Source organism: Xenopus tropicalis, chromosome 4 (assembly GCF_000004195.4).
Source record: "Xenopus tropicalis strain Nigerian chromosome 4, UCB_Xtro_10.0, whole genome shotgun sequence".
Classification (NCBI taxonomy): Eukaryota; Metazoa; Chordata; class Amphibia; order Anura; family Pipidae; genus Xenopus; species Xenopus tropicalis.
The window spans coordinates 63145484-63159815 of record NC_030680.2 but is presented as its reverse complement, the minus strand read 5'-3'; the positions used below and the strand labels follow the sequence as shown (position 1 = coordinate 63159815).

At 35.5% G+C, this 14332-nt stretch overlaps 1 protein-coding gene across 1 annotated transcript in view; it reads left to right on the top strand.

The window, feature by feature from the left end:
* cdh13 (cadherin 13) overlaps positions 1–14332 on the top strand; it is a 512601-nt gene that overhangs the window by 427807 nt on the left and 70462 nt on the right. Inside the window, 2 exon segments of the mRNA NM_001103078.1 lie at positions 7817–7999; positions 10384–10637. Coding sequence (NP_001096548.1) covers positions 7817–7999; positions 10384–10637 — 437 coding nt within the window.

Below are 14332 nucleotides of genomic sequence, written 5' to 3'. Positions count from 1 at the left end.
AGTTTAGCAACAGCTGGAGGAATAAAAATTGGAAACCAATAAATATATTAATAGACCCACGAAGCCTTAACTTTATGCCACCATATTTCTTTCTCCACTGAAAACATATATACTAAAGGGAAAATATTAAAAGAAGCACATTTACGAAAACTCTAACATATTCTTTATTTATTCATTTTTTTTTTATTTGAATAAACTCATGTCCATGAATGTCTGACGTTTACTTAAAAGTCTGAACTGAAAAAGTCTGTACAGGAAAAAGTTGCAGAAAGGTCACAAAACATACCTCTACTTTTTTTTTAAAAAACCTTTAAAATTTTGAAGCAAAAGAAGGATCCCCAGGGAAGAGACATCTGCCATCTACATGATCTCAGCAAGTTTTGCTGGTAAATTGTTGGATTCAGATTTTTAGCCATTTTTTCTGTGACTTTTAGCGCTACCAAAATATGAATTGGAAAATAAAATCTGAGCACTAGTAAATGGCCCCCATAATAAAATTCACAAAAAAAAGTGAATTGGGGAGAAAAATATGACCATTGGTACATCTGTCCCTTAGTTTTCTTCTGCCTTTTTTGTCTCAAACCTAAATAAGCTCCTTCAAAGTAAAATAAAAACATGTATTGCATCATTTGCCATTTCTCATTACAGTACAAAAACATTTTAGCAGTAATTACATGAAAAATATATTTGGATGACAAGAAGCAAATCTGATCTTGTTGTATTCTTTGCTTCTTTGTGAAATTGTGTGTATAGGCTTTCCTGGGTTGGAACAGGATGCCGTTCTCTGGTATGTGCATTCATTTGTGGCATATAAACCACTGCCTTTAATTTGGAATTTAAAGGATTCATCTTTACATCCTATAAACAAATGGCATGAGTCCGTAGTATAAAGTTGTTAATTGTCACAAAAGCACATATGTTGTATTACAAATTCATTTAAAACAGGTGGTTTATTGTCAAAATTGGATGTTATTCCATCTGTAACAAGGGGAAAACTACACAGTTTTTCTGCTTATAATTCAAGCAGCTGTAATACAATGATTCTTTACTTCATGCCAGTTTGAGATAGTACATATTGTTGTACACACCCTACACTCTTGGTAAAGGGCTGCAATTAATGATGGGCGAAATAATTTGGCAGGCATGCATTCATGGCAAATTTCCGAGTTTCCCCATTGGGGGATTATTTTGCGTAACGGGTGACAAAATTCGCTGCGTAAAAGTTCAAATTCGTAAAAATTGTTGCCGGTGTAAAGAAAAAAATTGTTGTGTGCTTAAAAAAATGCAGCACTTGTCAAAAAAAATTACATGTGTGTCAATTTTTTGTCTTTTTTTTTGCTGATTTACAAATCTTTTGAAAGATTGACAAATATTTTGATGTAGCGAAATGGGACAGATTCGCTCATCACTAGCTGCAAAGTATGGTGGCAATTGTTAAATACAAGTATGGGACCTATCCAGAATATGCTCAGGACCAGAGATTTTATGTATACGGGTCTTTTCATAATTTGTATCTCCATATCTTAAGGGGTATATTTATTATGCTGTGCAAAAAGTGGAGTGAAGCATTACCGATGGTGTTGCCCAGGGCAACCAATCAGCGATTAGATTTCAACTGTTGTTGAAAATGTTTTACTCCACTTTTTAAACAGCATGATAAATATACCACAAAGTCTACTAAAAAATTATTTGAATGTTAAACTCAGTGGGATACATTTACCTCCAATAAGGAATAAGTATATCTTAATTTTAAAAAATTTAATTATTTGCTTATAATGGAGTCTATAAGACATGGCCTTCCCATAATTCATAAAGTTCTGGATAATGGGTTTTAGGATAACAGATCCCATACCTGTAGCTAACAATTAGCATAATAGAAATGGTGTTGCATAGGTAAACCCTTCCTACCAAGAAGAGGCACATGGATATTCGGTCATGCTATCCCAGAGAATTTTGGTTCCACAGGGTTGTGGAAAACACATTTAGTATTAGGCATAAAAATGGTTAATTAGCCATTGAATGAATTATTTTATGTATATTCTGTAGCCCTTGGAAAGCTAATTATATTTATTAAAAAATAATAAAATCATGTTTTGTTTCAAGAAATGATTTTTTACAAGACAGTTTCATCTCTCCCCATATATGTTTCATGGCTCAATAGACGGATTAATGAAGCTGAGACAATAGTAGGCATTCATTATCCCAACAGGTGGGCTTCATACTGGTATGGAGAAAAATTATTCTCTTTCTTATCTGGCTCTCTGGGCTCAATCTCTACTGCTTTCTGTGCATTAGAAATGAACTGGGAATCCTAGTATATATTTTAACTGAATTGATATGCTAATTTGCACAAGGTAAATCACAAATCGTCTCTCCTGACAGGCAATCATATAGCTCTGAATTCTTGCGACGTAAAGCCAATCATCATATTTCGTGAAAATATTTCTCTTGTGTTCTATTTAATATTTCTAGTCAGCTCTCCATCTCAAAAGAATATTTGGCACAAAGACACTTTCTCCCTTAATCCCGGCAAAGGCACCTAAAATGTAATAGTGGGATCAGTATGCTTTAAATTGCTATAGATCTGTCATTGAACCCATGTCGTTACAACTACCCCTAGATGAAAGGGAAAGTAGAGATTACAAAAAGAATATTTGATTAAAAATACAAAATTGCAAAATAACAAAATGGGCAATATTTAGTATCTCTTGTAGCTAAAAATCCCACCACTTGGCTACACCCCTTAATTTATTGTGATCAAAATACTAAAAATGTTCCTTGCCTGGCTAAAATTAGGGTCATGGCTTTGATCTAATAATCATGGCATACATTTGTAGTACAGGTATAGGATTTATTATTTTGAATTCTTGGGTTTTTCCTTACCTTAATTCTGCTAAAATTAATATAAACATCATTGGGCTTTTTTCACAGTCGTTGGGTTTCAAGTTTGTTTTTCTAATTAAATAAACTTGCATACCTTATTTATTAACAAGGAAAACTTGTTCATATAGAAAACTCAAGTTTGAAAATATGGTTGCCTTTGCCTAGGACAACTGCTATTGACTTCTATAGAAACTCCAGCTTTTACATTCAAGATTTTGGGTTTCTGTTTTTTTGCACTTAATAAATACCAGACATTCGAGTTTTTAAACCATAAGTTGAGTTTTTTTGCACTAAAAAACCTTGAATCAAGATAAAAAATCAAACTCTACCGTTGATAAATCTCCCCCAAATAAACCAACAGGATTGTTTTGACTCCAATATGGATTCATGCAACTTTATTGGTGACAAGTACAAGCTACTGTTTTATTATTGCAGAGAAAAGGGAAATCATTTAAAAAGTATAATTATTAGCTTATAATGGACCATGAGAGATTTACCCTAATTCTTTATGGATAAATTCAGGTAACCTGGAAAAGAATCCCATAACTAATGTTAATGGAATTAAAGTTGTAAAGGCAACTATGTTAACAATGGAATCTATTGAAATGTATTGAATTCTTTGAAATTCATGGGGTACATATTCTTTTATTTAATTTATCTTGTTTTAACTGACCATGGGGTTCACTAAAGGGTGATAAAACGAGCGCTATTTATAGCATGCATTAAAAATGTTATCGCTTCTTATTTTTTGTGACTTAACGCTTGATTCACTAAAAGGACAGGCGTCATTAATATTAATAATATTTTTGCGTTATTTAACTCGTGATGAGTGTTTTTCTTGCGTTAATTGCCGCCATGTGCGTTATTTCGTGCTGTGCGTAATATATATTTCGCTGCTTGCTATATTAGCGCACGATTTTACACATGTAACCATTACTTTCAGAAAACTACTGTTGAAATGACCATTTCCCTGAAAACTGGAGGATGCATCACTCTAGGGCCAACACATACATGAAAAAAATCCGACTGCAGACTCCATGTTGTGTTGCCAAAAGCTCACGAACCACAATTTTCTTTAAGTACCACCTACCCCAAGTAGGCGTTAATATTCACACTGACTAATGCGATATTTAGCGCATTTAATGCTTCATGTGTGTTAGTATTATTTCTATGCGAGAATTAACGCAATGCGAGGTAAATAATGCGTTTTTTTGCACATGCAATATCTGTCTTAACGCATGAAAAATGACTTTGATGAATCAGGACTTAATTATCGCATGCTTTTTAATGCAAAAAAGCATGTGGTAAGCGTTATCGACCTTTAGTGAATCGGCCCCCATGTGTGCCCCTTTTTCAAAATATACATTTAAATGAAAAGTGACTGTTTCAGTCAACTTGCATTAGTGTGCTTTTTGAAAAGATTGCAGTTGGAATTTGGAAGCTCAATTTCACCCATATTGATTGTGCCCTTTGAAGCTGAAAGAATAAATGTGTTCAGAAAGATCTAATTAGAAGCAAACAATATTGAATAAATAATTATAATAAACTCTGCTGTATTTTGCTTTAAGCCTTTGTGGCTCTAAGCCATCAAGTTTACCTTAAGATGTAAATTTCTAATGCTTCAGCACCACATCTTTTGCCTTCATAGTGACATGATAAATAAAAAGGTATAGAAATCAGTATTATGAACAATTTGAACCCTACAGAGGTATACAATGTAAATCAGAAAGTACTCTCTACTGCTGTATCTATATAAACTTATAGATGATAGTGAAGGCTTAAACATACAGTAAGTATTAGTGACTTAGGAATTATGGAATTTTAAGCGCAGATCTAATATTTAAAAGGGTAGTTTATTATAAATGGTGCAAAATTGCAGTAAAATAACACAATTTTCAACTTACCCAATTACTTCCCATTGACTTCTATGGCATCTCAACAGGTTTTTACTTACAGTAGTTAGCAAATGCTAACTGCAGCTTTCCTTGATTATGCATGAGGTTATCATGATGGTGGCCATGATTATGCCACAGTCATATTTGATTGTGTTCCTTATTAAATTAGTCTGTATGTGGTCTGCTATGCAAGTTAATATGAAGCACAAGGGTTAGTATAATGCTTTATCTTTCTTACTATACCCAGGCTCTGTTCTAGTAAGCATTATGATCACATATAGCTGCAAAAAAGGGAGAAACCACATCAATCTCCATGTTCATAAAAACATGTTTCTAATTCTAAGAACTTACACCAATCATGGGAATGAAATTAAGTCTTTCTTTTTTTCACCTTACCACAAACTGCAGAAATGTATAATTCAAGTCTCCCCTTCTGTGTGTAAATATAATAAAGTTAGGTAGGTGGCATTTAGTGATATTGTCCACAGGTTGAAAAACTAGGGATAGTTGAGGGACTGGTTATGTGACAATTTACAGAGAGTAACAACAAGGTAATTGAAAGTCTAACAGGTCTTTCCTGGGAAGGAGAGTTTACAAAAAAATTCCAGCACTAAGGGGCTGATTTACTAACCCACGAATCCGACCCGAATTGGAAAAGTTCCGACTTGAAAACGAACATTTTGCGACTTTTTCGTATGTTTTGCGATTTTTTCGGATTCTGTACGAATTTTTCGTTACCAATACGATTTTTGCGTAAAAACGCGAGTTTTTCGTATCCATTACGAAAGTTGCGTAAAAAGTTGTAAGCGTAAGTTTTAACGCTACGAAAAATGCGCAACTTTTTACGCAACTTTCGTAATGGATAGGAAAACTCGCGTTTTTACGCAAAAATCGTATTGTAACGAAAAATTCGTAAAGAATCCGAAAAAATCGCAAAACATACGAAAAAATCGCAAAATACCGATCATTACGAAAAAAACGCAATCGGACTCCATTCGACCCGTTCGTGGGTAAGTAAATCAGCCCCTTAGGGTGCAGAAGGGAAACTTACAGAACAATGTTTAAAATTTCAGAGTAAAAGTGAAGTGTAATTTCTTTCTCAGTTAAAATGTAATTCTATACTGAATTAGAATGAAAAGGGCAACCCAAGGCAGGAGAATGAAATGTTAAATCCTAGCTGTTGCCTTTTGTATGGATAGACAAAGTTGACCAGAAAATCAATTATAAAGGGGTTGCAAGAATCTAGATGGGAGATGTGGGCTGTGTATAAGAGTTAAACAAGATTGCTTTTGAGCGGTGATTTTGAGATGCTGAATGTTGGGGGCAGGGGACTGGGTAATGCTGAATGTGCAGTTATTAAGATAAAACTGGGTATATAAAAAATGATTAAGGCGATGACTAAGGTGATAACAAATGTATTGGTTTGACAAATTTTATTTTAAGAGACTGTTGCAGTTATAAGCAGAGATCGAACATTAACTTGAAATATGCATAGGAGACTTTAAAGTAAAAACAAAATGCTGAAATATGTAACCAGATTATTTTTCAAACTTTGACTAAGAAGAGTTCTGATCCAAAGGACCTGGGCTTGGATAAAACCTGGAAAGGAAGGAATGGAAGCAAAAAGAAAATTACTGGTCACTATATGAAGGGTCAGATTTATTCCAGCATGGCTGTATTTCTTTGGCTAAGTGACCAGGGCATTTCTTCCAGTCACAGGGCTTAACCTGGTCATACATTGAAAGATCTGCTTGTTTGGTGAAGTAGCCAAACAATTGGATCTTTCACTGGCTGGGCTGATCTAATTGTTTGGTCCTAGAGTCAAACAATCAGATCACAGTGATGGAAAGTGGTAAGGACTTCATAAGCAAGCTGTTGCTATCATGGTCCCAACAAGATCTTTAAACCTGTCAGATTGACAGGTAGGCTGTTGTAGTTCCCTATATACAGTACAGTCAGATATGCTGCTGACTCAGGCTGAAGGAGCGAATCCCCAGTTAAGATCTTCCCATGTATGGCTACCTTTATTCCACCCCACTGCAATTAGTTTTATAAGAGAGATTACCAAGACCATAGCATTGGTTCTACAGGCTTAAAGGAGAAGAAAAGGTAAAAACCAAATAAGCTTTATCAGTAAGGTCTACATAAATACAGCCATAAGCACTCACAGAACTGCTGCTCTCCCTTTCTCTGGATTCCCTTTCTTCTATTCTGTATACATGATCTTCTGTGTCAGACTTCTTACTCCCTGCTTGAAACAGGGGACCAGGATGTACCCTGATCAGTCTATACTTTCTTGTATTCTTCTAGTTAATTTTGTCAGATCAGTTGCACTTCCATTGTACTTGTATATATTGTATGCTTGCGAGATATACAACAGCACTCTCTTCATCTTAAGGCATTTTTTTCCAACACAGGGGTAACCATTTAAGCATGAAAAACAGAAATTATGAAAAAACTCCTGCCCAATGGGCTCTACCTTTTGATGAGTCCCTCACTACACTGTTCCCATTGCGGACTACTAGTAAAAACACACAAATGTTTGAAGTCATGCCTGTAATTAAGATACTACTTTAGGGGTGGGTTCTTTAGCGCTGTGAGGCTACATTTTTATTGTTATTGGTACTTTTTCTTATCTTTCTGTTCAGTCACTCTCCTATTTATAATTCTGTCTCTGATTCAATCCGCTGTCTGATTGCTAGGATAAATTGGACCCTAGAAACCAGATAGCTTCTGAATTTTTCCCATTCGGGATTCGAACTCATGTTTTGATAAATCTGCCCCCTAGTGTAAGAATGGTCATGAGTATTGACATAATGGATAAGTTTAAACTAAAATTTGTGACAAGAACTACAGTCTTAAAGTGTTTCCTGACATAAAAATGGCTGAACAGCAAAGTCCTTGTACATTCTTTTTTTCTAATTAACATTCAGATCAGGTTTTAAAAGTTTTAACTTTTTAATGCTTGAAGTAGAAAGCAATCAAAAAAATCTCTTTTCACTCTCCATATTTTATACAGCACTTGTGTATTTTTCTAGTTTCAAGCAACAGTTAAAGAAGGAGTAACTGGTGTCATGGTCAACCTAACTGTGGAAGATAAAGATGACCCAACCACTGGAGCTTGGAAGGCAGTTTATACAATCATCAATGGGAACCCAGGCCAAAGTTTTGAAATCCATACCAATCCAAAGACAAATGAAGGCATGCTTTCTGTAGTCAAAGTAAGTCATCATATTGTTTTTTGAGCTTAAATTGTATTGTATTATATGATATTATATATTATTATGATAAACACAGGATTATTATAACTATTATATGCATATGGTTTATTCACTAGGAGGCCTGTGGGATGGATGACCCTTCAAGGTGCTTTTCTTTTGGCTCCAAGCCTGCTTAGATGCTCTGTAGACTTGTTTTATATAAAATCATTTCAATATAATCCAGACCACAAAAATGTGGTATATTTAATTATTCATCCCGTACATGGGGAAGTTTGACAGCACTGATCTACACTATTATAGTAATGACCAATTTATTTCATCTGCAATGAAAATGATTATGATAAACAGCAGTGTAATAAAAATGGCTGAATAAAGTATTCAAGGTTTATAAAAAAATTATAAAGAATCCATTTACGTCTAAATATTCATCATTTCTTACTAACCATCTCTTCATCTTTGTCACTACAGCGTTAGACTTAAAATATATTATCACAGGCAGATCTTTATTAGCCATATACCAAATGATTTTATTTCCTAGTCATTATGTATCATTAAAGTATATGTCTTTATTAATACAATAGAAGTACTCACACAAAGAGGTTACAGTAGCAGTGAGGTTTTGTATTTTCTGCCAGTGTTATTTTTAATTTTATTTATAATTGATAATAGTAGTACCCAATATCACTATCACTTAGTAGAAAAGGAAACTCCCTTAGCTTTTGCCAACTGTGCTTTTCTCAGTCTTTTATTACATATTCACACAGACACAATGTAAAACTGGGATGTTCAGGACCCACTGGGGTTGCCACCTCAGTGACCCCCACCCCAGTTGCAAACACCTATCTCATGTATCTAACCCTTCACCAGCTTCTAACACCCCACCTTACTTTTTGTGGATGGAGGATACTAAGAACAGGGAGTGTGTCTGGGTCGGTGGGGCCCACAAGGGGCGGGACCTACCTTTTTTTCTTTTTCACAGTGTCCCACCATTTTTTTCCCAGTGTCCCACTGGCCCAGTCCAACCCTACATACACACCACACACACTAGGGCAATGTACCCCTATTGTAATTTATACAGATATTAGACGTCACCATATAAAATCAGAAGGTCGCAAGCCGAGATGTTAACTTTAGCATGTACACTGGGGTTGAACTTGATGGACATTGATCTTTTTTCAACATAACCTAACTTAAGTATGTAACCATGCAACTATGTACTGTTCAGTTGGTATTTTCCTTACTCTGCTGTTACTAGGTTTCTGACCTGTGCATGTAGGAGTGCAAAGGTGGGGATTGTAGGTTCTGGGAGCAGGGGGAAGGATTTAAGGAAGGCAGTGGGGGTGATTCAATGCAAAGGAGGCAAAGTGGGGTAGGATGATGTAAACCTATACTGTACATATGTTAAGGTAGTGGAAATATATGCCTCCAAAGCTTTCATTTATAGATCTATGGGCCTGATTCACTAAAGTGCGATAAAAATTATCGCACGCTTTTTTGCGGTAAAAAAAGACACGATAATTTGCGCACGATTCACCATAGTATTATCGCGTGCGATAAATCGCCATTTTCGCATGCGTTATTTCTCACGCCAGTTTTACCGCATGCGTTAATTTCCGCGCTGAAAAGAATACGATCGCATGATTCACTATAACTTTTGCGCGCTAAATATCGCATTCGGCTATGCGAAAATTAACTCCTACTACAGGCAGGCGAAAAATTATAGAAAAGTACAGTAAATGATTTTTTTGCAATAAAATATGGACTTACAGTGTTATTTATTCAAGTATGTGTCTTTTTACTCAATTTTACTCAAAATTAACACCTACTACAGGCAGGCGATAATTATAGAAAAGTACAGTAAATTAGTTTTTTGCAATAAAATATGGACTTTGCAGTGTTATTTATTGAAGTCTGTGTTTCCCCTAGAGTGACGCAGCCGCCAGTTTGCAGCGAAATGTACATTTTTAATACAGTAATTTTCCGCAAGTATTGGCGTGTATTGAAATAGTCTTCGCGAGTTAAATAACGCATGCAATATCGCGCGTAAAAAAGCGCAAGTATACTTATAGTGAATCGTGTGAAAAATCACCAAAATTAAGACGCGGTAAAATTTATAGCGCACACTAAAAATAGCGCACATTTTATCGCACTTTAGTGAATCAGGCCCTATGTCTATATGCTAATGGTGAGTGTAAAGTACTATGGGCATTTCTTTTGACTTCTTAGCTGTGTGTGGGAGGTCAGACATAGATTCCACAAGAGAGTTCTAGGCTAATAGAACATAGTTATATAATAGCTAATCTATTTAGTTTACCAGCTTTAGATGTCATCTAAAGTAGCATAGTGTTAATGCTCATGTTAATTATGTGTTCATTGTATTGTAGCCACTGGACTATGAGATTTCTGCATTTCATACGCTGCTGATCAAGGTTGAGAATGAAGACCCCCTGATCCCTGATGTTGGCTATGGATCTAGCTCTACTGCAACAGTTCAGATAACTGTATTGGATGTTAATGAAAGCCCAGTATTTCACCCAGATCCAATGACTGTAACAAAAAAGGAAAATATTCAGATTGGTTCACAGTTGTTCACAGTTAATGCAACCGATCCAGACACACTACAGCATCAGTCCATAAGGTAAGATTTTTAGCCTTTGATCCACTCTTAATATCAACCCAATATAACAAATTGCTCTTACATAAAGAATCAGTATCATCCAGTGATCTTGGTAACTATAAAAAGTGCATCCATGCAAATTGTTTCCATAAAGGATACCAGATATCATATTGCAAGCACTTATTTTTAGCAGCCTGAATTAATCTTTTTTTACAACATTCAATTAGTTTGAGGATGATTTTGCTTGTCTTCAAAGGAATAGATGGCCAACTCTTAACACAGCATGTTAAACATGCCTTGCTCATTCCCCTAATAATGATATAGTGTTATGTAGGTATCTTAGAGAACTTAGAGAATATGTTCAGTTCCTTCTCTGTTGATGTCGTAGAGCTTTGGACATCCTCAGTTAGCTACAGTGTAAACCACTAGGTGCTTCTGATATACAGTGCTAGAGTGCTTTTGATATATAAAAAATATGTTTTTTGCACTTTGCACCTTGCCGTACGGTTAATCTACTGTCATTGGGAGTCATTAATCAATAGTGGGCTAATCTTGGACAGTAAACCATAGCAACCATTCAGCTGCAGTGGGAACAATGACATGGGTTACTGCTCAGGTGCATATTCTGCCCAGTGTTGATAAATGAGCCCCTTTTCAACACTTATTTAAAAGGGCACTGGTCATGGTGCTGAAAGCCATCATCCATGACCACTCAGAAACAACCTATCAAAAGCCAGTAAGTTGGTTAGTTGGCGCACTGTCATTTCTGGTGCACTCGTATAATACAGAGAGGGATCTGTGATCACATAATAATGCCTCCCCTTTTTTAAAATAACTCTGCTTATATTCAGTTGAGCCTGATCTCTTCGGGTAGAAGAGCAGAACAATGAAATGAGTCATGCTGATAAAGGAAATTTGATCTGTGAATTCTGCAACTAATTCTCTTATCTTAAGTGTATATCTGGAGTCCTGGCAAAAAAAGTAAAAAAGAATATCTCTTTTTGCCAAAAGGCAAAGTATTAACCACTGATATGAATATTAGAAATATACTCACCTCATGCAAAACTACACTATGTTAGAGGATATTAAACCCTGTTTTATCTTTAAACAGGTTTTATTTAAATGACAATATCCCTAGAAACAAGACAAAACATATCAAATTTATTCTGCTGCTCAGACCTGGGGAAATTCATTATTTTAACTTTGTAGAGACCTTATCAAAATGGTATATTTTACCACTGTTTTTCACTGAACTCTATTCCCATTTAGTTGTCTGTTTCCTAAGAGCTGTGAGAGAATACTTCAAATATTTTATTCTCCAAATGCATTTTTCAGTTTGCTATATATTTGGGAATGAGTACTAATTATTAAGAGCTGTAATAAAAAAACATTTAAGAATAAAAAATCAATTAATCAATTAAAAATGTCACATGATTTTATAAATTACTAATTTCTCTTTTTGAGACATCAGCCATTTAGAGGTGTGCTGTAATAAATTTTAGATTACCTGAACCTGAATGTTCTTTAACCTCTTCGTTGATAGGGTTACAACGTAACGTTCTGCAATGCCTTTTAGGTCCCAGTGATATGTTTAAAATATAAGGATTTTAAAGTTTCGCTCATTAAAAAAGCAGAATTTGCTCTCTAAAAAATACAGCTATAAATTTATATAATATTACAGAAAAGGTGTGTGAATTAACTGCATTTGCTAGAAGCAGTAATTCTCTCTAATGAATGCTGCAGATTTGGAATATTATCATCTTTTTCTTGTTCTCTCTCTCTAGATATATATGTAAATAGACAGATAAATAGACAGACAGACAGACAGACAGTTTGTATGAGAGAACACCTTTAGGTAAAACACAAAAAAAACACCCTGGTGCTTAAAAGAAATGCTAAAGAAATGGTTTGTTTCAAGACCTTTTGTTTCAGGTCTTCCCTAGTATGTCTTGGTTTCCAACGGTAACTCCAATCAAAGTGATCATATTATTACTATTATTATTAGTAGTACAGTAGTAGTAGTAATGATAAACAAGTGAGCATTGTTGTGATTTTCATACTGTTTCCTCATGAATAAATACACTTAAATTACTGGGTTGATGGACTTTGCCCCAAGTTTTACTGGGTTAAAATATGGCCAGTTTAACTTAATGGTCCTTGCAAACAGTGTTTCTTAGGGATAGAAATAGAACTGGTTGCCACCTGAGTTTTCATGTAGAAAATGTAATACTAGGAGAACCCCCATTGAGTTTTATTCTAATAATTTGCATAACTGTGCCGTTATGTTACCACAGAAACAAGCTGGTTGTGTAGTTAAGTTCAGGCTATGCTAGGCAATACTGTTTGTGAAGTTGATTTGTTTCTTTCAGGATCTTCTTTTACTAAGTAAGAATAGCCAAAGCTCTGTTTACATTACTACTAAGGCTTTAAATCTGTGGACTGGTCTACTATATAATATAATGGCACATTGAGAGATTTGTCGCTACCACAGGTGACAGATATGTATGTATGTATGTATATCTTTATTAATAAAGCGCTACTTATGTACGCAGTGCTGTACAGTAGAATACATTAATACAAACAGGGGATTATTAAGATAATAATAGATAAATACAAAGTACAACAATAAATACATATATATACAAAATAAATACAGTTGCAATAAGTTAAGAGCCAAAGACACAAGAGGAAGGAGGTCCCTGCCCCGTAGAGCTTACAGTCTATATGGGAGGGTAACTTACAGACACAAATAGGCAAATATAAGTGCTGTAGGTCACAGTGGGTGACACTACAATATAAGTGCTAGTTCCCAGATCAGGTGCTGGGTGAGTGCTCCAAAAGGTAGTCTTTAAGTTTAGTTTTAAAAAGACTGAGGGAGGATTCTCTCCGGAGGAAATCAGGGAGGGCATTCCAAATGTAAGGGGCAGCAAGGCAGAAAGGTTTAAGGCGGGAAACAGCAGTAGTAGTTGGGGGCGCAACCAAACGATTGCTCTGCGAGGAACAAAGGAGTCGGCCAGGAACGTACAGAGACACAAGGGAAGAGATGTAGTGAGGGGCAGAGGAATGGAGGGCCTTGAAGGTTAAAGGAACAGTAACACCAAAAAATGAAACAGCTTTAAAGTAATAAAAATATAATGCACTGTTGCCCTGCACTGGTAAAACTGGTGTGTTTGCTACAGTAACACTACTATAATTTATTTAATAAGCTGCTGTGTAGTAACGGGGGCAGCCATTCAAGCTGGGATAAAGGAGAAAAGGCACAGGTTACATAGCAGATAACAGATAAGTTCTGTAGAATACAATAGTGTTTTATCTGTTATCTGCTATGTGCCTGTGCCTTTTCTCCTTTGAATGGCTGCCTCCATGGCAACATAGCAGCTTATTTATATAAATTATAGTAGACTTTCTGAAGTAAACACACAACTTTTACCAGTGCAGGGCAGCAGCACATTATATTTTAGTTACTTTTATACACTTTCATTTTTTGGTGTTACTGTTCCTTTAAGAGAAGGAGTTTTTAAGATATTCTTTATTTAATGGGAAGCCATGATAAGAACTTTAGCAGGGGAAGGGTCTGAACTCTCCTGGATGAGAGGAGGAGAATACTGGCAGCAGTATTTAATATAGACTGTAGGGGGGAGAGATTGGAGTTAGGGAGGCCGGTTAGTAGCAGGTTACAGTAGTCAAGTCGGGATAGGATGAGAGCATGCATGAGC